This window comes from Corvus cornix, chromosome 3 (assembly GCF_000738735.6).
Source record: "Corvus cornix cornix isolate S_Up_H32 chromosome 3, ASM73873v5, whole genome shotgun sequence".
Taxonomy (NCBI): Eukaryota; Metazoa; Chordata; class Aves; order Passeriformes; family Corvidae; genus Corvus; species Corvus cornix.
In genome coordinates this window covers 109,425,924-109,450,702 of record NC_047056.1, presented here as the reverse complement: position 1 = coordinate 109,450,702, position 24,779 = coordinate 109,425,924, and the positions used below count along the sequence as shown (strand labels likewise).

General features: G+C 42.6%; 3 protein-coding genes across 3 annotated transcripts; 1 reads left to right on the top strand and 2 right to left on the bottom strand.

Annotated features, from left to right (window-relative positions):
- Positions 1-3,092: 3,092 nt before the first annotated feature.
- LOC104685389 (taste receptor type 2 member 9-like) lies at positions 3,093-4,039 on the bottom strand. Its single transcript, XM_010393234.4, is given in 2 exon segments — positions 3,093-3,130; positions 3,133-4,039. Coding segments are annotated over 2 exon segments (945 nt in total).
- Positions 4,040-7,615: 3,576 nt separating this feature from the next.
- LOC104685390 (taste receptor type 2 member 116-like) lies at positions 7,616-8,566 on the bottom strand. The gene has a single exon (XM_010393235.3). It carries the CDS (start codon positions 8,564-8,566, stop codon positions 7,616-7,618), a length of 951 nt encoding a protein of 316 aa, XP_010391537.2.
- Positions 8,567-11,721: 3,155 nt separating this feature from the next.
- Positions 11,722-24,636, top strand: MEP1A (meprin A subunit alpha). The gene is made up of 14 exons (XM_010393236.3): positions 11,722-11,790; positions 11,870-11,894; positions 11,992-12,039; positions 12,712-12,752; positions 12,859-12,937; positions 13,253-13,370; positions 14,535-14,710; positions 16,319-16,540; positions 17,467-17,616; positions 20,214-20,429; positions 21,301-21,759; positions 23,171-23,341; positions 23,865-24,072; positions 24,437-24,636. Exons 1-14 carry the CDS (start codon positions 11,722-11,724, stop codon positions 24,582-24,584), a joined length of 2,130 nt encoding a protein of 709 aa, XP_010391538.2. The 3' UTR covers positions 24,585-24,636.
- Positions 24,637-24,779: the final 143 nt, after the last annotated feature.

Below are 24,779 nucleotides of genomic sequence, written 5' to 3'. Positions count from 1 at the left end.
GAAATTATTCACATGGTAGTAACTCCCCAGTAACAGACAATATCAGAAGGAACCCCTTCTCCCGAGAAGAGAGTCCCTTTCCCTTGCCTCCATCAGTGGTGTGAGGTGGTATGGAATAATCCCTGAGTAGGGGCAATGCCCTCTCCTGGCTACTGCAAAAATTAACCCTGTCCTGTCTGGAACCAGCACAAAGTATTACAATAGCAGGACCACACTGTGTGTGTGGCTTGGACTCAGCTCTGTGTGGAGAATCTGGTACCTTAAAAAAACATAAAAGTGTATATAAATCAGAGTCTCCAATGCTGGGTTTTCAAATCAAGAAGGTTTGATGGATCAGGTGCTTGAAAGACAGGAGTCTGGTTTTTGTTCAATTCCATCCCCTCTGGCACCACTCAAGAAGGGGAAGGATTCTCCAGGACTTTGTATCTACCAGCTTATGTGGATATTTTGGATGCCCTTGTGTAACTCAAAATGCGTCAGACCTCTGATTTTATGCATATGGAGGGACACACAGCAGTATTGGGATCTGAGAGACATCACACACAGACTGCAGTGCTTCCATCTGAGCTTGAACATCTTCCCTCTCCAGAATCCTTGTCTTCCTTCTTTATTATAGGAAATCCCAGATGATTAGCCTTGGTGAGCTAACTAGTTAGGCTATTAGTTGCCCAATTTCTTCTGAGCAAATCCATTCCATCCATAACTGAACTTCAATGCCCAGAAGGCCACAGTTGTTTCAGGATACAGTCCTGGAAAACAAAATGAAATCTCCTCAGGGCAGGTATTATGAACTTGTTATGGAGATACTAATTCAACTCCAAACCCTTCTTAGCTACAGAAGGCGGATTGGCGTGTGATAAAGTGGCATTAATTATTTGCTTGCTTGTTTCTGGGCAGTTGCTGTTTAAGGAGAGTCGGATAGGGTGGTGAGGCAGCCTGATGGAATGTGTGGTCTTTGGAAAAAGAGATATTGCTGTGGTTGAGAGGTTGCTCTGGCCTAAATGGTTGTATCTCCCAATTCAGAAGCAGGAAGGAAGATTTTGTAGGTTTACAAGAAATGCACACCTGGCACTGGGCATGAGGTAAAACGACCCCCTGAGCTGGTAAAATAAATGACCAGTTCAGTTTCTGCTCTGTTCATGTTGGTGTGAAGACTTCCCTGTCTCACCACCCAGAAGGCCCTCTGACAGTCAAGCCCCACCGCCAGAGACTGTCACTGCTGGGACCAAAGCTCCTTCACAGTGGGCGGCTGCCCCACTCCACTCCCTACAGACACCACACTCACAGAGCCAGACCAGGTTTCCTCACCAGCTCGGCACTGGGTTTCCCACAGTAGAATCTCAGGCCTCTGGATCTTTAAGCAGTTTAATCATGGCACAGTAACCATGGAACATGGAGCAGAAGCAGCTCAAGCTGGGTGCCTCTGAGGAGGTAACCCAAACACTTGAATCCCTGGGATTTTGTGTCCTTCCAGTCTATGCCCATGATGGTTGGATTGTCTAAGTGTCCAGTCACCTGTGGATGGTGCCACAGGTCCCCATTCCCTTTGTTATGCAAGGGTTGGCACCATGCTTGGGACTCCCAGCACTTCCCCAGAACCTGCAGCTCACATTGCAGCTGCTCACTGAGCTGTCTGCACTGAATGTATTCCTCCACACTGGAACTATCTCACATTTTCAGGCCCTGTCATGGTGAGTTGACCTTGGGCAGCTCTCAGAGCCTCACTCAGTCACTCCTTCACTCACACTCTGAAGCAGGGCAGGGGTGGAAAATAAGATGGAATTGCTCATGAGTCGAGATAAGGACAGGGAAATCACTCACCAATTATGCTCACAGAAAAAACAGATTCAACACGGGGAAAATCAGTTTAATGTATTGCCTATTGAAAACAGAGTAGGATGATGTAGAACATGCACAAAACCAGAATACCTTATCTTCACCCCCAATAATCCCAGGCTCAATTTAACTCATTCTGAGATTCTCTACCACCGACTCTCCCTCAGCAGTGCAGGAGAACAGGGAATGGGGGTTGCAGTCAGTTCATAACAAGTTGTCTCCTCCACTCCAGCATGGCTCCCTTCCATGGCCTGCAGTCCTTCAGGGCTTCTCTTTTCCCAGAGGAGCCACAACAGTCGCTGATGAGATGAGCAGTGTCCTGTGTTAGGTCCGTTGGAGTACTTGGAACTGGCTTTTCCCAGCATGGGACGGCCTTGACCTTACCCCACTGAGACCCCACAGGCTTCCAGCTGCAGGACCTGGCCCAGGCACCCTGTACATCTGCTTGTGGGTCATTGTGAGATGAAATTGTGACTTTATTCCATGCTGCACCTTGCACAAAACCCACATTCCTGGGGGTTTTACTGAGCCAGAGTCCACTGGGAAAAGCCAATCTCATCACCAAGTCAAAGCAGGCCAGCAGGGCAGTCACACAGAGCAGGGAATCCTGTCCTTGCAGGCAGTGGGGCAGAGAGGACACACAGGGCTGGCATGGGAAGGGGCTCTGCATCCCCTGAGCACCTGGGGCCGTTCCTGCTTCGCTGTTTGTGCATCAGTGAGCACCTCTGGTGAGTGACAGGGATCAGCATGTTCACACAGAGCTGTCAGCCACTGCTGGACAGTGATACAGCCCATAATATATCACACAAGCACAGGGCCACAGCAGAAAGAAAGGTAAACCAAAATAGAGATAAACCTGTAGTTTCATTCAGTCATTTCAATCAGTGAAAATCAAAACATTTGAGACAGGTTTGCCTATTGATGGTTACAGTATAACCTATGGAGTATGGTTATTGATCTTTTGCAGTCAGCCCATGTACCAGATATCAATAAATCTGTCACTGACAATAAATCACCTCAAAGAATCATCAAAACTAAAACAACAATAAGAATAATTTATTCAAATTACAATAATTTATTTCCAAGAATTTGAGTGAAGTTTCTTAACTTAGAATTTGAGGGAAGTTTCTTAGATAGTGAAGAGTGAACACCTTTATCATGTACACTGGATGAAGAGTTGTATTAGAGATTACATTTCTTGTTTTCTGTAGTGAAAGTTCAACATTCTGCATGGGCTCCAGCTTTTATTCCAGTTCCTACTTCATGCAAACCTTGCACTTCACACATGGCAAATCCTTAACAGTGTCTTTTCCAGCTTGGGATTGCTGAGAATAAGAATAATGGAATGAAGACCCGGAAAAGCAAACAGAAATACATAAATAATTAAGAACTTGGGATTGCCCTTCTGTCTTGAATTAATCATTGCAGCAATAAAAAATATGAAGTTGATGCTGTACATTATGAAGAAGGAGAGAATAGATTTCATGGCTTTGATGTGGGCATCCATGCTGAGGCTGTTCCTGGAGTTTGTCTGCATCTTGCATTTGTGTCTCCAGAGAGAAAAGAGAAGGAAAAGGGCAGAAGAAATGACTGTTGTGAATGAAATGACAAATCCCAGGCCAGTGACAAAATAAAGAGGGAAAAAATGTTCATCTATCTTCATATTCACTTTCCATAAATTTTGTGGACCAGTGGAATTGTTACATTGGGCTTTATCAGAAATATCATAGACAAAGATTCCGATAACCAAGGAGAAAATCTCTAACCCCAACAAGAGCCAGGGCACAATCCTGTCAATTTTTACTTTCAGGTAGATGAAGAACCCGTTCCTGAAATTGGCAATTTTTATACAATAAAAACCACAAAGACAGGCAGAAACCCACAAGTCGGAATAATTAAAAAAACTTCGAAAAGATACAAGTAGTTGCTGTGTGGGCTGAACATAAAGGTAATTGGGATAAATTCTTGAAAGAAAGTAGTATACCCATGAGAAGCACAAAGAGCAAAACCTGGAGCATCCCAGAAGCAGCAAGATCTTCTCATTAGAGTTCAGGGTTTTCTTTTTGACCCAGGCAATGCAAAGCACACAAACAAGGAAAGCGTTTATCCACATGCCAGCAAAGGCCTCCAGGCTGATGATGGCCACAGCTGTGGCCCCGTATGAAGTGACATTGGATTGCTGTGGAGAGTGACAAGCTTCCATGCTGCGAGCTGGGGAGCAGAGCTGTGCTGGCCAAGGGGGCTGTGGCAGCAGTGCCTGAGGCAGGGCAGTGGCTGCTGTTGGTGGAGTGTCAGGGATGGCAAGAGCAGCTTTATAGAGCTGCTGCTGCTGCTGGGGGGGATTTTGGTGCTGCTGCTCTGGGGAGCAGGGCAGGTGCAGGGATGTAAATGTGCTGGGTATCGCCTTACCTGGGGCCGGTGTCACCCTTGACTATTTGAATGTTGGTTCAGGGGAGCTGTGTTGGGTGACACAAACAGCAGAGATGTTTTTGTGCAGTGGAGAGTGTTGTGATTTTGTGAGTGACCCGTGTTTGAGCAGTGTCAGGCTTCAGGACCTGGGTTCTTCTGTCCTTTGGTCATCTATGATTATCATGGAGAGCCCTGGCTGTGCTCAGCTGAGAACAGTCAGGGGAGTCACTGTACTGTTTAATCTGGACTCCATGAGCTGCAAAGTTCCACCAAGATGCTGGAAAACTGGAGTTTATTTTGATCCTTCACAGGCATTTAAATCTATGTTCATTTTATGAATGGCATTGCTTTAAGTGCAGAGCCACATAGTTGGGCAAGTGAGGGGGGACATGGAAAGTAAAGGTGGCATTTTTTTTTACAAGAATGAGTTGAAGCCTATGGAGCAAAAAGGGTGAAAACTGAGATGAGTGCCTGTGCCAGGGTTCAAATCTCATCTGCTGAGAAAGTGAAGGCTTTCAAGGATGGGTCCATGCTGGGTTTCCCCCACACTGCAGTGCCATAAAGCTTCCAAATTAATGTAAATCCTGATAGCTTAACACAACAGGCAAGTTGTGTTAAGCTCTGTAGGGCATGGACTGCCCATGAACTTTGGGTTAGTACAGGACCTGGCACATTAGGCCTTGCACATCAGGCCCAGAGTAACCAAGGGGATCTCATCTGATGCTGTGGTGGAACCAGGAAAAATGAAACCCCAACAAAGAGCTCTATGGCTACAGGAAATGAACCACCAGCATGTTCTCTCTTCAGAATGATAATACCCATGTTTTCTGTGGGATATAAATACCAGCAGTATGTTATGTAACTATTCATATCACACCCTCCTAATTGCATGTTTTTGACAGACATAAAATTTGGAATGTGACCCAGAGCAGTTTTCCATCGCATGCCAGCACTGGGCAGCCATTCCCATTGACTTCTGACATCTCTCATGGGTCAGCTTCCCTGTGCTGGGCACATCCTGCATCTGTCCCCATGGGCTGTGCAGGGTGGCTGTGCTGATGGACACCCTGTCCCCTGCAGTGCCAGCTGAGTGGGGCTGGTGCACAGGGCAGGGATGCTGAGCTGGGTGTCACTCTCAGGGGTTTCACAGGGATGGAAGGAGGGATCTGCAGCGTGGTTTGCTGGGGCTGTGGAGTTTTGTGTGGTCACATCTGCAAGGTGCTGGTTTTGCCTGCTGAGTCTTGTGTATGTGAGGTTGTGAGGGATGATGTTGCACTGCATGTAGGGAATAAGATGGATCGTCCAGGGCTTTCTTGTGAAATCAGTTGTGACTGTCATGTTAAAGGGCGAAGTGCATGAGTATCAGCAGAGAAAGAGAGGAGGTGTGGTGCTTGTCCTTACAAGGCTTTTCACCTGGGAGATGTGTCCAGAAGAGATGTTTTAAGATCAGCCTGTGGACCTGAGCTGGAGACAGAAGTGACCAGTTCAGGTTCTGCTCTGTTCGTGTTGGAACTATTTTATGTTTCACCTGCTGTGGAGGGTTGACCTTGGGCAGCAGCCAGGCCCCCACCCAGCTGCTCCTTCTCTCTCACCTACAGGTGGAACAGGAGTGAAAAACAGGATAGAAAAGCTGATTGATCGAGCTAAAGGCTGGGAGATCACTCCCCTGTTACTGTCATGGACAAAATATATTTGACATGGGGAAAATGAATTTAATTTATTTGCATATAGAAAATAGAGTAGGATAATGAGCAAGAAATACAAAACTAGATCACACTGCCTCCACCACCCTTTCATCCCAGGCTCAACTTCACTCCTTCATCCCCAGCTCCTCCACCTCCTCCCCCACAGCAGCACAAGGGGGTGCAGTCAGTTCATAATGAGTTGTCTCCTCCACTCCGTTTTCATGCTGTTCCCCTGATCCAGAACAAAATATGGGGTTTACTGAGCCAGAGTCCACTGGGAAAGCCAATCTCATCACCAAGTCAAAGCAGGCCAGCAGGGCAGTCACACAGAGCAGGGAATCCTGTCCTTGCAGGCAGTGGGGCAGAGAGGACACACAGGGCTGGCGTGGGAAGGGGGCTCTGCACCCCCTGAGCACCCGGGGCCGTTCCTGCTTCGCTGTTTGTGCATCAGTGAGCACCTCTGGTGAGTGACAGGGATCAGCATGTTCACACAGAGCTGTCAGCCACTGCTGGACAGTGGTACAGCCCATAATATATCACACAGCACAGGGCCACAGCAGAAAGAAAGGTAAAACAGAAAAGAAATAAACCTGTTTATTGCAGCCATTTCAATCAGTGACTACCAAAACATTTGTGGCAGGTTTGCAGTATTGTTATTGCTGTTTTGCAGCCAGTCTGTGTCCGTTATATTAAGGGTATAGAAATTTGGCAGAAAATAAACCCCTTGCTGTTCCTCAGAGATCAAAGGGCCTTGGTGTGGCTCAGCCTAATTTCTGATTATAGCAAATTCAACACTGTAAGTCTTGTTGTGTTCAATAAGAACTTTCACAATCACAGAATTACAAATAATGAATTTTATTGTAGAAATACAAATTTGGAATTGCCACTAATAAATACGCTCACTGGATTAGAGCTAAATATATTAAAATACAAAATAGAACAGCAACAGTTAAATCATTAAGCTCAACTTTTACCATCAGTTGTGCCTATAAATGAAATTTCACTGGGGTACAGTCTGACACAGTTGGAAGAGCAAATCTTAACAAAGAGGTGTTCCCTGCTTTGGGGAGGAGAGCAAAGCAATCCTGTTGTCCTGTCTGCAGTGGGGTCATATTCCTCTGCCATGGAGGATTTCAAATGCCAAATCTGTACTTTTGGGAGAAGTACACGTGAGGCTGCAATCAAAATACCCTATTGCTGCCATCCTAAATGGTGGCAGGCACCCAGCTGATGAGGAAATGAGGGCTATCAAGGTTCTGATAACAAAGGCTATGAGTCTTGGGCAGGGGCTGCATTAACAGGACATCACTCCCTCTTCCACTGGGCTCAGGCAGAGGTAAAGGGACTCTGCCTGATAATCTATCACCCCTCCAGCAGACTCTCATGCCCATATTAATCCCTTCACCATGCCGGGATTTAGGCTTCATTCCTACAACAGGGCTAAATGACTTTGGTAATAACAAAAATGTATCTCAAAGATTTAGCTAAATCTAAATACAGTAATAACTTATTTAACTCACAATAGTTTAGTTCAATAAATATGAATGAATTTTTCTTAACTTAGACGGTGAAGAGAGAACATCTGTATCATCTGCACTGCCTAGAGAGTTGCATTAGAGTACATTACTTGTTTTCTATGGTGAAGATTCAACATTTTGCATGGGCTCCAGCTTTTTTCACAGTTCCTACTTCATGAAAAACTTGCACTTCACATAGCAGAGAATCTTTAGCAGTGCCTTTTCCAACTTGGGATTACCAAAAATCAGAATAAGGGAATGAACACCTGGAAATGCATTCAGATATATGGATATAAGAAGTATCATGGTATTTTCATTCTTATTGACATAAATTATTGTCAGGATCAAACATATGAAATTGATGCTGTACATCACTAAGAAGGAGAGAATTGATTTCATGGCCCTGATGTGAGCATCCATGCTGAGGTTGTTCCTGGAGTTTGTCTGCATCTTGCGTTTGTGTCTCCAGAGAGAAAAGAGAAGGAAAACAGCAGAAAAGATGACTGCCATAAATGAAGCAGCATATCCAAAGCCCATGAGAAAAAAAGAAGAGAAAAAATGTTTATCCATTCTGACACTTGCTTCCAAAAAATTTCCAAGGCAGGTGAAATTGAGGTTGTTACTGTCAGTTTCAGCGAGGTCATAGATAATGATGCTTACAGCTGAGGCTAAAATCCCTGACCCCAACAAGAGCCAGGGCACAATCCTGTCAATTTTTACTTTCAGGTAGATGAAGAACCTGTTCCTGAAATTCGCAATTTTTATGCAATAAAAAACACAAAGACAGGCAGAAAACCACAAGTGGGAATAATTTAAAAACGTTTGAAAAGATACAATAAGCTGAATTATGGTGTGAACATAAAGGTAATTGGGATAAATTATTGAAAGAAAGGAATATACCCATGAGATGCACAAATGCCAAAACCTGGAGCATCCCAGAAGCAGCAAGATCTTCTCATTAGAGTTCAGGGTTTTCTTTTTGACCCAGGCAATGCAAAGCACACAAACAAGGAAAGCATTTATCCACATGCCAGCAAAGGCCTCCAGGCTGATGATGGCCACAGCTGTGGCCCCGTATGAAGTGACATTGGATTGCTGTGGAGAGTGACAAGCTTCCATGCTGCGAGCTGGGGAGCAGAGCTGTGCTGGCCAAGGGGGCTGTGGCAGCAGTGCCTGAGGCAGGGCAGTGGCTGCTGTTGGTGGAGTGTCAGGGATGGCAAGAGCAGCTTTATAGAGCTGCTGCTGCTGCTGGGGGGGATTTTGGTGCTGCTGCTCTGGGGAGCAGGGCAGGTGCAGGGATGTAAATGTGCTGGGTATCGCCTTACCTGGGGCCGGTGTCACCCTTGACTATTTGAATGTTGGTTCAGGGGGGCTGTGTTGGGTGACACAAACAGCGGAGATGTTTTTGTGCAGTGGAGAGTGTTGTGATTTTGTGCCTGACCCCTGTTTGTTGGTGTCAGACTTCATGACCTGGGTTCTTGTCTCCCTTGCTCACCATTGATGCTCACTCAGAGTGGATTTTGCACTCAGCAAAGCACAGCCATGACAGTGAGGTGAGTAATCAAGTCAGGGAATCCTAATCTGGAAAACATTCATGTTGATCTGCTCCCCCCTATGTGCCTTGTGTCTTCCTACCAGCCCCATCTCAGTAAAGGATAAGAGGACATGCAGATATTTTCTAAGTAAAATAGTTCAGAGCACTATCCTTGTTACCATCTGATTTTAGACACTATTTTAAGTTATGAATAATACAGGAGGAGAAATAAATAATAAATTGCTGTTAAAATTGTATGTATCTCTCCTGTCTCTCTTTTTACTGGCCCTGAGCTCAAAGTTGACAACAGTTCAGATTATATTATAGCATGCAATAAAATTTTCCAGCGGTACTTGAACAATGCCCTGGATGTCCAAAAGCCTGCTTGTTTGTCTCAGTACTATCAGTTTATCTAATAACAGACTATCTCTCTATGACCTTTGCCAAAATTACTCCAGTCAGGGAATTTTGCTAACAGCCTCCTGTTCTTTCATCCAGGCAGATATTTTTTATATATGCTCTTATTTTTAATGTACACTTATTCATTCTTTCTTCTAGAATTATAGATATTTATAATACTTTAAAAGCAGAGCAAGTTCTGTTGTTATCCTCTGCTGTGTATTTCAGATCTGAATGCTGAAGTTCTTAACCTGGAGGCATTTGACAAGTTCAGTCTTGTGCTGATTTCAAGTTCTACAAAGGGAAACAGACTTACCTAAAATTTGGGAAGCTGGATGGATAATTTTTTATTAAAAATGTGGTTGGTACCACTTTGATATGACAGGTTTTTAATCTCAGGAGATTTTTTTTTCATTCTTGCCTGTATGAAGGACACAAATACCTGAGCCACATTTTTGTCTCAAAGTTTGTGTTATAGTGGAGTTAAAACCAGTACAAGCAGATTAACAAAAGGGATTATCTGCATTTAGTGACACCAGCTTGTGCCTGTGTCTACGAATCTGGGGTGGATTTGCCCTTGGGTGTGGGAATACTGACGTACAGCAGTTTGGGGCACTTCATTCAATGTGGTGTAAGAAACCATAAGGCACCTGCTGTACTACCCAGAGTGGACGAGCAACAGCTTTTGCCATCACCAGGTTTTTTACAGAACTGCAGCCAATGGAAGCATGTGCGTGCACTGCCCTCCAGTGAGGACAGAATGAAACTGGTGGTGGAGCCCCTCTGCTATAGACACGGGCTGAGAGCTGAGGCTGTTCAGGCTGGACAAGAGAAGGCTTCAGGGAGACCTAAAGTCCAGTGCCTAAAGGGGGTCCAAGAGAGCCCCTATATATATATGAAAACAAATATATGCCCTCAGAATGACTTCTCTTTAGACATCCTCTTTAGGTTCTTCAGTTATTTTAAAGTTAAGGGTACTAAAAACCAAGTGTTTCTCAGACTGCTCTGGTTTTGCTTCAATTTTTTTGTTTTGTTCTCACATCCACTGCTACACATCTGCAAATATGGTCTTTGTGCTGTGTTTTGACTCTCTTTGCTCACCTGTGAGAACAGCCTCGACATGATGTATCTTGAGACATACTTATTTTACTAGTACTGTGTCCTGTTCAGCTTAGGTGTCAGAAACAATCATTCCTAAAAGCAAGTGCTGAAGAACACCCATGTATGCTAGGTGAAAGATTAGTGCTCTGGGGCCCTTCTTCTCCAAACAAGAAAAGATGTCTGTACTTTTTTCTCTGCAATGTGATCTCTTATGAATAGCTTCCTACTCTGATTTGTTTGGAGAAAAATATGTTGCTTAGGTTGAAGGACTGACTCCTTTCTAGGATAAGCCCATATCCTACTCAAAACTTACTGACCCAAGCTCTCTGCCTTGCACTGTGGGTGGTGGTGTCATGGCACAAGCCCTTTCCTGTCTAACTGCTGAACATAGGGGTGAACATCCTCACTTTTGTGACTTTTAATTTCAGATGTGAAATGAAGAACAGGATTCCATGCCTAAGTTAAAGGCATTCAGGTAATCCAGGGCACATGGAACTCATGGGAATACTGATGCACAGCAAACTAGAGATTTATAGAGCCCTACCTGACCCATGCCCCCTGAGAAAGAAGACAGCAAGGTGCAGGACAAGAGTTTGTGATCTCTGAAACCCACCAGAAAACAAAGGAGCATCAAACTGGAAAGCCAAGGATTACTGATACAAGTGACCACTTCTGGAGGCAGAGAGTGGCAGGTTGTGCATGGAGCATCAGTTCTGGGATGGGATCAGCTGAGGGAAAACACTGTCACAGCATTCATAATCATACCTCTCTTACTTCTAATCTTTACAATGTGATGTTAATTATTAATTGAAAGCAGCACTGCGCCAAATTCTAATGGCGCTGGACTGCTATAAACCTGGAATAATTCTGCTTGAGAGTGTGGCTTTTCTCCTGTGCAGTCAAGATCATAATGCTGACAGATAACAAACACAGAAGAAGGAGTCAGCAACTTTGGGCCAGATGGAGAACCTGTTATGTGAAGTCTGGGTGGGTCTTTCACCAGCTGCACTGAAGACATGAAGTTACCACATTCCTCTCTGCAATGTTCCTCCAAGTGGACTTAGGTAGTTGATAAGAGCAATGCCATCAGGTGCCATCCAGGGGGAAATCTGACTGTTATAGTAATGCTTCAAAGGTGGAAAGTCCGATGCTGGTTGGCTGATGCTCCATGGAAAGCTCAGCAACATGCCCTATATATTGCCAGAGATAAGAGGGACCACCTTCTGTTCCCACTGCAAAAATGGGCTCCAGCATCTTCCCACTCTGCCTGACACTTCTTCTATGTTCTGTCTATGGTTCTCCAGTCTCTGTAAGTAAAACCTGATTTCTACAGGCTCCTCTCAGTCTAGAGGCATACCTTATACTGGTTGTATTCCATTCTCTTCCAGGTGGGACATGTCTCCAATGAAGCTGGTAAGTGCTGTGTGAGCTGGTTTGAGTTTTGAAGCATTTCCTTCTACTTGCTGTGTGCCACCACATCCGAACACTGTATGTTTTGACTGTCTTGCAGATTCTGGAGCTGGTGAGATATTCAAAGACATTCCCCAGATCAACTTGGGTGAGTTCATGCCTAAATTCTCATGAGGCCTGAAGAGTTGTGAGCATAATGCTGAATTTTCAGTATTGTAAAGGAGACTGATGGTCAGGTAGCTCATGAGAGAGAATATAATTCAAGAGAATTATAATCAAGTGAGCTCTGAATTACCTTCCTCTCTCTGTGACACCTGAATCTATCCAGGACTGGAACCCTGTGTAAACAAGGGATGCAGATGTCTTTCCTTTCTGAAATTTGCACAGACCCATGGTGCTAAGGCAGAAAAACACTGTATGATTTGGAAGGACTCTGGAGTCCCACCAGCATTTTCTGCCCATCTCTATATGATTTTTATAAAGTTTTACAAACATGGAAAAAAACTTAGATGTTTATTGAGCACTGTCCCACTGTGTGACTCTTGTCACTACCAGAGAGCAAGCAGAGATTATCAAAGGTGACCATGGATAATAGTGCCACCACAAAGGCAAACATTGCCAAGAAGTAAAACTGAGTAGAAACTAGAAACTGCTGTTACTTTTATTATTGCCTATATTTCAGTGTATAGAGGCTGGTCCTTACTTATTTTCTGTAGCTGCCCAAGGACATTAACCTTGTATAAGTATGTTCAATATGGTTTATGAAATGAAATACATTTGATGTTTCATTGACACTATCCTTGATTAAATTGCATTTCAGCTGCTGGACTGGACCTCTTTCAGGGCGATATATTGCTCCCTGTAAGTAATTAAAACCTTTCTGTTGCTTGTCCTAATTGTATCTTTGCTACAAATCAGCTTAGCTCCCTGCAGTAGATGCATCACCAGCTGTTAATTCCCTTTTCAGAAAAACCAGCGAAATGCCTTAAGAAATGAGACCTACAGATGGAAGTTCCCTATTCCCTATATTCTGGGTGATGACCTAGGTAAAGGAGACACTTTATTCAGATTTTATCTCCAATCCTCCAATATTTGTACTGCAGTCCCTGTGATAAAAAAATTGCCTTTTCCAGAACTGTTTCTCTCACACTAAAAATGTTACTAATAACTACTTATTGTAGTCTTGTTTATATCAAAATTATTTTCCTTCTACAGCTAACATAGCAAACCACAACTTAATCAAATTCAATAATTTCTTTTCAATCATTTTTCCTTTGGTTCCATGTGTGAATCTGTACATATCTTACGTCTCCAAGGTGAACAAACTGCAGTGTATTAAAGGTTCTTTCCTTGTTTTCTAGACCTGAATGCCAAAGGAGTAATTCTCCAGGCATTTGAAATGTTCCGCCTGAAGTCCTGCGTTGATTTCAAGCCATATGAAGGAGAAAGAACCTACATTTTTTTTAGCAAACAAGATGGGTAAGGGTAATATCAAATTCTGTTTAGTTTTGCAATGTAGAATCAGCTGGGAACCCATTCCATTTGACTTCAGCAGTCTAAAGGTTTGCTGTCAGCAGAGAAAAAGAGGCCACCAGGAAAACAACTCATTTTGCATTCTCAGACAAAGAGCTTGCAAGCAGCTGCCTCCCTCTGCTGACTGTTATTTACAGGATGAGCTCTGAAGGTGAATCCCAGCATCTCTGAGTTTTCATCAACTGCTTCCAGTTTTCCATCTAGGGTTGTTTTCCATTTCAGTGAAGAGCCCCACGTACATCCTTTTAACTTACCAGGAAAGTGAATGTGAATAGCTAGAATTCAAGTTTGGAAATTTTTGTAAGACAGACAAAAAAAAAAAAAGTGATGGAAAGAGAGTTTATTGTAATATATCTGTTGGTTTGGAATGGCTCTTCTTTAATGACTAGTCTTTCAAAGTCTGAAAGGGTGTTATACACAGAAATTCAAGTTTTTAAGAACTGAAAGGATTTATTTTATTTCCTACAACTAAGTATGTTTTGAAAGAAAGTGAAGAAAAGCACAAAAATCTTATCACTATATCAGCTGTGAATATTTCTTATTTTCCCAGAAGTTCATGTTTCTGCCTTCAGCTCTTCCTTGAGTGCCCAATGACACTTGTCGTACAAGTTTGCATGCTCCATAATTTTTGACAAGTCAGTGTTGAAGATCTTAATACTGGAAATGTATTTTCACACCTCTGGCCAATGCAAGGCATGGTTGTTCTTAAAAAGGACCAAATGTTGCTATTCTAAATACTCCTGAGTTTTTTCTCTAGCCCAAGTTATTGCAAAAAAGCTCAGCCTGTTTTGATGAATTTACTGTTTCCATGTATGTTTTATGTTTCTTGGCAAAATGGAAGCTGATGCAGGACTAAACTTCTGTGGCTTTTCAAAAATGCAGGGTGAGCTTCTCTGACACAGAGGATAAGTAATGAAGTGATAGTTTCTGGGGTAAGTCTGCTTTCAGAGTAGCATATTTTTAGAGAATTAAGGCATGTGGTCAGCATTTAAATAATGATTTATGTGACTCCTTTAATATTAAGAACATCTATGATTGTACTTTAAATCCAGTGAGCAGATTGAGAAGTTAAATACAGAGAACAGGGAGTAAGCTCTCCCTCTTTCTCAGGTGTTGGTCCATGGTGGGGGACCTGCAGACTGGACAGAACCTCTCAATTGGGTCAGGGTGTGACTACAGAGCTATTGTGGAACATGAGATCCTGCACGCTTTAGGATTTTACCACGAGCAGTCAAGGATGGACCGGGATGACTACGTGAATATCTGGTGGGACGAAATTATTGCAGGTGGGTTTTAACATTCAAGTTAGAATTTGCAAAGTGCAGATTTGTCAATATCCTATTTGCAATTCTAGATTTTAAGACCTTTCTAAAGATAGAATTTTAGAAACAGTAGGGCACACCTGAGACCACAGTAAATCAAGAAATTTTGGTACCTCTTCTCTGGTCAAAAGCCAGAGATTGTCTAAGGCCAGAAGATAGAGGCCCTGCTTGGAAATCAGGACTTTTATTTCCCCTTGGCTCCAGGATTGATCTGCTCTCTTATTTTAAACAAATCACTTCCCATCTCTCTGAATCTGTTTCCTCTTACCATGTCATGCAAATTGTAAACTTAGATGGTGAGATTTGAGGTGGCTCTTCTTTAAGCAAAGATCCTTTCAAAATCTGAAAGGTTTTTATATTCAGAGATTCAGGCTTTCCTGAAACTGGAAATATTCACTTTGCCATGAAAAAAACCTCAAAATTATTAGATCAGATGAGAAATATGAAATAGTTCTCTCCTGCCCAGCGTGTCTCTGTGGGTTTTTGCTTTCAGGTTTAGTATTATCAGATTCAGTGGCTTTATGAGTTTCAGCAAAATCTTCACAGTCCCCCTGGTGCCTAGGCAGTTTCTTCGTAGTCCTCTGTGAGATCTGATTATGTATTTACACAACAATGATTTGTTTGAAAAGGAGTGGCTAGGGGAGGGGTTTTTTTTAATTTTATTTTTGATAAAAGGTGCAATTCAAGTATCTGTAAGAAAACAATTCCAAGCTCTTATATAACCTCAAGCCTTGAACTGAAGACCTTTGTGATTTGCAGAAGGGCAGGGCAGTTGTTATACAGAGAAACTGTAATTATCCAACAGCACAGTCATGTGATGTTTTATCTTTGAAAAAGAATGCCAAATATTCTGAAAACATTATTTGCAGTCAGAAATGCTGGCAAGATCTTTTTACTTTTATACCAAAGCCTGTGAAATGGCTCCCTCTCTTTGCCCTAGCAGACACCTTCATAATGAAAAACTTTCTCTAAGGGCAAATTACTTCACCAAGAAACCATGAGGAATGTGTTTCCAAGGGCCATTTCAGTAGAAATACCAATATTATAAATCTAGGGTAAAAATACCTTTTTTTCCCCCAGAGATTGCTAGGGCATTCTTTACCTAAAGGAGAACAGAACCTGAAGACACTCCAGGGTTGTCATATTTATCTCCTTTATGAGTTTCAGGACCTCTCCTTCTCTATATATGATCTAATATCCTGGGAAATGTTTGCATCAATGTTCACAGATTCTGGAATGGAGTATATTAATCCTTAATCCTTCAGGATCATTACTGTTAAACCATTCCTATTAATTGTAATCTAACCTCCTATATATACCATTCTTTACAGCTCATTGGTATTTGTTTTTGAATTTACTGAAGTCACCTGTGAGAGCACAGAGCTGCAATCAAAAGGCACTGCTTTGTTGTCCAAATGACAAACACAAACCTAAATTTCAATATTTTGTTGCGAAGTAATTGCTTTTGGGTATATAATTTGTGCCTTAGAAAACTGTATCCAAGGGGATGTGCTAATGCCATTTCCTTTCAATTTTCTCTAAAAATGAAGCACTTTTCTGTTCTTTTACCAGGCAAAGAGCACAATTTTGTGAAGTACAATGACAGCTACATCACTGATCTGAACACCCCCTACGACTACGAATCATTGATGCACTATGAACCACTTTCATTTAACAAAAATGAAAGTGTCCCCACAATTACAGCAAAGATACCAGCATTTGATGACATAATTGGACAACGTCTAGACCTCAGTGCCATTGACCTGGAAAGACTGAATCGCATGTACAACTGCAGTAAGTCAGAATTTAACCATGGCAAACTATTTATTTGGTTATACTTGAGCCAGGCTGGTCCACCTTCCTTACATCTCTAAAATAACAAAAACTCTTCTCAAATGTGCTTCAGGAGGTATGGGACAGGACGTGTGGTGTGCAGATAAACACAAACAGTTTATTCCCTTCTCATCCGTTTTTAGCTCTTCTCACTCTCATGATTTTTGTAAAAATTAGTCAAGGAAAGTCAAACCATTCACACTTTTTCTTCCATGCTGCTCCCAGGAGTTCAGACCTGTGGTTGTGTACTACCTGTGGTGTGCGGGCAGCCTTGTTGTGCTTTTTTAAGGTGAATGCAACTGCACTTTGTCCTCTTTTACTGACATTTGGTCTTAACCAGATTATTTTGCTCCTGAGATTGGCTAGTTCTAGAATCCCGCACTGTCTAGGTGTTTGCTGAGCTGGTTGAAGATGGTATCACTGATCATGGTTGTTACTGAAAAGTTATTGTCCCCTCAGTGCTGCCAGCAGAAGCATCACCTTGCAGGCAAACTCAGCTGAACCAGCTTAAGGTAACAGGGTGGACTTTGCTTAGAGTGGAAGGACAGAGCTCAAGTTTATCAATCAGGGAACTGCTGTGAAGAACAATAACTTCAGCTGAGGAATGGTTACATACACCAAGGCTGGCAAACAGGCACAAAGACAGTCACTGCCACGTGGGGCTCTTTAACCTTCTCCAAAGAGGTCAAAGGTGGTTGTCTTTATCCAGGGAATTCCTCCAGGAATCCAACGTTTCCTCCTCTGAGTCATTGGGCTCACATCCCCTAGCGTGAGGGTTGTCTTCTCTACAGGATGGTTATACTGCTGTAAACAAACCCCACCAAAATTAGAGCAGAAATTTTAATGAGCTACTACTCTGAGATGACCATGTGTGTATTTTTTTTCAGCTTCAACTCACACCTTTTTGGACCAGTGTTCTTTTGAGTTTGAGAACATCTGTGGTATGATCCAGGGCACCAACCATGACCAGAACTGGGTCCACCAACAGAGCAGCGTGACAGGGCAGGAGGACCACACACTTTCTGGGCGCTGCAGAGGTAAAACAAAGGAATGGGACACTTTCTGAGCTGGGTTTTCTCCAGGGCTGATTACAATGACAGGTTCAGAGAAGTTGTTAAAGACTCTGTACAGTGCTTGCACTCCCACTCTCACTAAACTTTTTCAATTTAGTGGAATGTTGTCCACACTAGCAAGATCAAGGGGGACAAAGAACAATCTTAACTAGGGGTCTTTTAAATATAACCTGGGAAATTATTTACTTCAACTTCCAAAGTCTGTATAAGAGTTATGTTACCTCATGATAAGAATCAAACAGCACTTGTAGCCACTCATAAATGTTGTGCTTGCAATGCAAATGGGAAGTTAAGCTTGTGGAGTTCTAGTTCTGGAAGCAGAAGAAAGTTGCAAAGATTTTATGATAGGAGTTCAGGGATACTTTTTATTTTCATGTGGTAATTTCATCATTTTTCAAAGGAAGACATTCTCAAAAACAGAGCAGTGAGCCCCAGTCACAGTCACAGGGTGCTAGTTTACAGCTGAGAATAAAGATGAAGTCCCAACCGGCAGTTCTGAAAAGCAAGAGCCTAATTTCTCATTGTTTAGACAGGATAAACTACAACACACTTTCAAGATAAAAGTGACTTCTGTGGTAAATTTTGCCTCAGTACAGGGGGAAGGAATCCTGACCTAAAGCACATTCACTTGTCCTTTGTAACTCTTCCACTTGCTGTACTCTGGAGTAGCTTATTCCCCTCAAGTGACCCACCCACTGGAAAGAACAGATCTCCAACCTTTTATAATGCTGGTAGTTGTGGATCAGGCCCAAGAATACAATATAACTCAAGAAAACCACCTGATATTTTCTAGAAATACATGTTTCTAACCCTCAGCTGATTCTTAATTCTTTCTCTCCTCTCTCTCACCCCATACAGTACAATTGTAACTGGAGAAAATAATTTAAATGAGTTGTTTATCAGGTAAAATCCAGTCTGCCTGAACTGAGCACTTAATGTGCACTTAGGCTTTAAAATCCAGTGACTCAGTACAAAATAAGTATCAATCTTATTTGAAGAGTTAATGGAGAGGGGTGGGTGCCTCTGAGGATCTCCAAAGTGTAGAAATGAATTGCATGAGTAGGGACTGTCTCTCCTTTTGGCACCTCCAAAGGGTCATTGACACTATCAGGAATTTTGATGTTTTTTGAGAAGTGGTTCTGCAATCAGAATCATCTCAAGTGGGGGCAAATTCTAAGTTTCTCACATAGATGGATTCTATTTTGCCCAGACAGCTTTGGTATTCTGGGTTTTTGACTTACTGCTGGCTAAACGGAAGGAGGGAAAGTACAGCTTAACATTTAGGGGGTCTGCTGAAGTCTGCCAGGGCCATATTCTAATTGCCATGGATACTTATTGTTGCCTTTGACTTTCTTATCAAAAAGGACACGTAGTCTAGATCATTTGGGGGTTTGTTACTACAACAATTTCAACAACAGGCTCACAGCGCTGCTTCTCACTTGTGATCATACTTGGATTTAATACACTCACATTTAAAATAAGTTTAGCTGATGGTCAAGTGTCATACATTGCATAGAGCAATCTCTAGCAAGGCTCCTGTGGACATGAGTTCAAAACATTGCTACCATGTGGAAGGGAATGGAGATCCTTCCCCTGACAGATTAGAGAGAACCTAATAAACAGCTCAAAACCCTTCACTAAGCATGCAGGAAGCTGCACTGCCTTTATGCAGGTGTAACTGTTGGAACAACATGATCTTTAAGGTTCTTTCCAACCTAAACCAGTCTGTGATTCTACGATATGTTATCTTGGACAGGAGTCCATGGCACTTTCACACAACAGCTAAAAAAATTTAACTTATTAATTTAATCTTTGACTAAATTGAATAACTAAAAAGCGACACAATACCATACAGATAAGACATGACAACTTCATGTGATACCAAGATATGAGGTGTGCAAATGGTGAATCCTTGTAAATATAAGGATAAAAGTAGACACTTCAAAACTAAAGTAAAGAACACTTCAAAAATGTTAATGGACAATTAAACTAGAGGAGCAGGAATTCTTAAATAATTTTCTTAAGATGAGTAATTGAGTTTTGAAGTGTTTGGGAAAGCTGTTTAAAAAGACCTTCTGCATGTTCAAGGTCAGGACAGTGCTAGATTTGTGTCCAACCCCTGTTTATCATCTTTATTGCTGATAAGAAATTATCTAACTCTTTACAAGGCAATATAGCATGTGATCTCTAAGATCTCATTTTTAGATTATCTTCAGTGTAAATCAAATTTAAAAATGTATCTACTAATTGCTTGTGGTCAGCACTGAATCCTCTGTTTCATATATCTCTGACATTCCTGAGGAATCCAATTTCCAATTAGAGCAACTAATGCAAAACTGACAGGAGCTGACAGCAGTGAGTTCCATGTATGTGCTGAACTACTACTCCTGTTTTTATCCCAGTCTGTCTTGGATGGTTATCACATGCTATTTCCTTTACTATTCACATTAAGTACTACTCTTCTGCTTACTAAAAAAGTGCAGTTGAAATGATGAATTTACACTATGCAGCTTTGCAGGAAATGTGTAAACAGGGAGTGACAGTCTACCCTTTCTTCCCAGATGCTGGCTACTTCATGTTCTTCAGCACCAGCTCTGGCCAGGCAGATGAGGTGGCAATCCTAGAGTCCAGAATCCTTTATCCAAAGAGAACTCAGCAGTGCCTCCAGTTCTTCTATAGGACCACAGGAAGCCCTTCTGACAAGCTGATCATCTGGCTTAAAGAGGATGATGGCACTGGGAACATTCGCAAGATGAGGAAAATTCAAACCTTTCAAGGTAATTCTGGAAATAAGATGAATATTTGGGTAGAGGGGAGGAGTTGTCTTACTGTTCCCATGAATGCAGAAGACTGTCTCAGAAACCAAAAGATTTTCCCAAAGTTGCCAGAATACATTGCAATACAGCTAAGAATTTTGGTATTACATGAGGAACTGTGGGTTGTAATATTGTAAATTTGGTGCTTCACAGCAGAAGTCACAACATCCCTAAAACTATGTTACACTTGGTGATTAAGAGGGACCCCAAGCCATGCTGAGACCAACTGAGTGTCTCCACTGGCTGTTATATGATCTAAGAGTGTGCTGTTCAGATGTAAATACCTGTGCTCCTCTGCAGTCGATACTGCAGACTGATTTTTAGATAGTTGGAAATATAAAAACATATGCAGTTTTGGAAATGTGAACTGGATTCCCCTTTAGGTGATTTGCTAAATAGGACAAACTCAGCCACTGAGGCTCCATGTGTTTTATGTTGTCAAAGCACAAGACCTGTCATAATCTGCCTACATCAGGCTGCAGCAGCTTGCAGGGAGGGATAATTCCCTGGAAAAGTGTTAGAAAAAACTAATTCTAACACTTGATTCCCACCCTCCTTTTTGTCTTAGCTCTTAGCATGTTGCCCTTTCTAGTAGAGACTGTCATTCCCTAATGTGTGAAGAGTTCTTTGTACAACATCTCCAAAGCATTTAGATAACAAAACAGTGTGGATATATTATAGTAACAACATCAACTTAAGATCTCTGCCCTTCAGGACTCTGTGAGAGGTCCAGTTGTCTAAAAGTGCAGCTGGGATGGATGGCTAGGGGCAAGTTGCTTCATAATATCTCTAATCACACTGATAGCAATGTTTTGCTTTCCTTTTATCACAGCGGACAGTGACTCCAACTGGAAAATTGCCCACGTAACCCTCAACGCTCAGAAGAAGTTCCGTTACCTCTTCCAAGGACTGAAGGGCAACCCCAGCTCTTCATCGGGTGGGATTGCTATTGATGATGTCACTCTGACAGAGACCCCCTGTCCCACAGCTGTGTGGGTCATTCACAACTTCAGCAAAATCCTTGAGAACTCATCCATCAGTGTTATTGAAAGCCCCCGTTTTTACAGCCCTGAGGGTTATGGATTTGGCATCAGCGTGTTGCCGAACTACCAGAACAGCAGCTACGCTCGTGTTGCCTTCCACCTGTGCAGTGGAGAGAACGATGCAGTTCTGGAGTGGCCAGCTCTGAACCGACAGGCCACACTCACCGTGCTGGATCAGGACCCCGATGTCCTGAAAAGGATGTCCTCGAGCAAAAGCTTCACCACAAGCAAAGACCACATTAACTCAGGTAAGAGGTGCCTGCCTGGAGGAATGTTGGCAGCGAGAGCCAAGGAATCAGAGTAAGAGAACTGAGTGTAGGGCTCAGAGCTGAGAAACTTTGGACATATTTCCCAGTTTGGGAAACTTTCCTGTGTACAACTTGCCAGTGTGTGACTCAGAATTCCTGCCTGTGGAAGATTGTATAACATGAAAAGTGACACATACAAGGTTGGTGTTATTATGAACAACCCCTGGGATATCTGAGTATGATTCTAAATGTAGAATTCTCCTGAGAGCAGGAAATTCCCATTCTACCTGTGGATTGTCCATTGTGATAGGTGACATATCATCACAGGTTGGTGGAATGCCAGCAGGGTGCAGTATTCTGTTAGTAAAGCAACAAAAATTTGAACCTGCACTTTGGAGGTTCAGTCAACTTCAACATACTCAGTGAACCTCAACCTACATGGTCTGAATGCACAACATTCACCCTTTCTCATGGATGTGTTAATTCAAAATCGTTCAGCCTGGAGAAGAGAAGGCTGAACAATCAGGGTGACCTAATTGTGGCCTTCCAGTACCTGAAGGGAGCCTGCAGGAAAAATGGAGAGAGACAATTTACAAAAGCATGGAGTGCCGGGACAAAAGGGAATTGTCTTCAAACTGAAAGAGAGTAGGTTTAGAATAGATATTAGGAAGAAATTCTTTTCTGTGAGGATGGCTGGGCACTGGAACCAGCTGCCCAGAGAAAATGTGGATGTCCCATCCTTGGAAGTGTCCAAGGCCAGGCTGGATGGGGCTTGGAGCAACCTTGTCTAGTGGAAGGTGTCCCTGCCCATGGCAGGGGTTGGAATGAGATGATCTTTAAGGTCCCTTCCAATCCAAACTATTCTCTGATTCTATGACAGAAATAATAATAGGACAAATGGAGTCTGTTACAGAATAAAATACTATACATGAATCTTCATCACTTTCTACTTTTTCTAGTGGAAGTTAAGTACATACTTTTTCAGTAGGAGCTTTTAAACTCTAAGTATGAATATGTTCATATTGAATATGAATATTCAATAAAATCATAGGAATGACCAAAATCTGCTAAATTCTAACCCATAGGTACTTGGAAACTGGTGGGGGAGCATCCTTACTCAGGAGGAAACTCTTAGCTGGTGACAATGAGGAGGCAATTTGTGTTTGGTTAGTTCTCAATGAAAGAGGAGTTGTGGAATTTCAGTGGTCTCACATAGACTAAGAATCCTCACGCAGACCATACCTGAAGATCACCTGGAACCTTTAGTTGGTCAGTCCTCTGGGATTTGTTTGGGGATTTCAGGTCTAAACTTGATTTTACAGCATAAATCCCCTTTAACACTGTAATGCAGAAAGCAGTCATGTAGTACTTTGAGCTGCACGACATTGTGGTGCTCATTTTCTCTTTGCAGGTAATGGAGCTATAATATGGGATAAACCATCAATTGCTGGAAGATATGATGAGTCGTGCAATTGCAACAGAAGTGTAGCCTGGGGGTGGAATAACTTCATATCCCACAGACAGATGAGACGGAGAAGCTTCCTGAAAAATGATGACCTGATTATTTTTGCAGAATTTAATGGTAAGGACCCTTTTCCTGATTCTCCTTACAAAATAGGTGATTCGTTCTATTAAAAGTTGATTAATGCTTTAAAAAGCATTTCTGTTACCTAGTGTCAGGTGGGTGAGGTTGACTAAAGTGATTGTGAGTTCAGGGGGATCTAAATGGCAGTGAGTTTTGAAATGCTAACTTCTTAGACACCCTTAGGCACCCTGACCAGTAGCTATGTCCATTTCTAAGCACTGAACATACTAAAGGCTATCCCCACTGTCTTTATTTCCAAGTAGGATGGCCTCACTTGGCATAATTTTTCAAAGTACGGAACATCACAGATTTACCTAACTTGTTTCTGTAATTTCAGTCTTATTTTCTGTCTTGTGCTTTAAATACACAGAACTTGTTGTGGTACAGCAAGAGCTCTGTGAAGGGAAAATGGACAAGGAGCACCCTCTGGTCCACAAAGCACCCTGTGAGCCCCTGATATGAGGCACACTACACATAGTATCACTCACTGATTCTAATGTCTTTTTCCTTTTTTTAAAAGATATAGTTCACCTCAGTAAAACTGAAGTTCCTGTTCAACGTGTGCAATCTGCCCTCACGGAAGGCCTTGTTCTTGAAAGGCAGAAGAGAGCAGCCCATGACATGGAGCCTGTCCAAGACCAGCTGCCTTATCTGCCAGACCCATGTGACCCAAACCCTTGTCAGAATGATGGAGTCTGTGTGAATGTGAACGGAAAAGCAAGCTGCAGGTACCACAGACCTCCTCCCTCCTTGCCCTGGCCTTCTTCAAGCAATGCAGCTAAAAAAGTATTCAGAGCTACAGATCTCAGAGGTCTAAGCCACCAGGTCTTCAAGGAAAGGTAGAAACAAAACACTTTAGCACAGTGACTGGTTCCTACCAGCAGCCAGGAGGGCAGGTTTCTTTGCATAAAGCAAAGAAGCCCCATTCTGTGATGCTGCCAGGGTGTGTAAACAGCCTCCACACAAGGTGGGAACGTTGTGATGTGAATCCCTCCAATGGGAACAGCTCATCTGGGATAATGAATGTGAGGAGCTTGGGGTGAGGGCATGACAAGGCTGCTGATCCACTGAACCTGTGCTTTGTTTTCCCAGGTGCCCATCAGGACAAGCCTTCTTCTTCACAGGTGAGAGATGTCAGTCAAGGCAGGTCCACGGGAACATCCTGGGAATGGTGATTGGTGGAATTGCTGGAACTATTGTCTTATCTATCATCCTCATTTCCATGATGGCTAGAAGATAAAAAACTGCAGGGGGGACAAATCTCAGCCTGCTGTTTTTCCATAGTTCATAAGATACCGGGTTTCAGTGAAAAATGAATACAAATAGTAGAAAACCAGTCATCATATGGATTAAAAGCTCTGTCAACAGCTTGGCAGCAGTCTGGTTTTTTCTGAGGGATGTGGCAGTTAAAGTGTGTCATGTAGAGCTTCTGTCT

What these genes read in the sequence shown, in the direction of transcription:
- LOC104685390 (XM_010393235.3), bottom strand. Translation starts at nt 8,566, where the DNA reads ATGGAAGCTTGTCACTCTCCACAGCAATCCAATGTCACTTCATACGGG.
- MEP1A (XM_010393236.3), top strand. Translation starts at nt 11,722, where the DNA reads ATGGGCTCCAGCATCTTCCCACTCTGCCTGACACTTCTTCTATGTTCT. An exon ending in TATTCTGGGTGATGACCTAG is followed by an intron (nt 12,938 to 13,252) that starts GTAAAGGAGACA and finishes CTTGTTTTCTAG; the next exon opens with ACCTGAATGCCAAAGGAGTA. An exon ending in AACGGAAAAGCAAGCTGCAG is followed by an intron (nt 24,073 to 24,436) that starts GTACCACAGACC and finishes TTGTTTTCCCAG; the next exon opens with GTGCCCATCAGGACAAGCCT.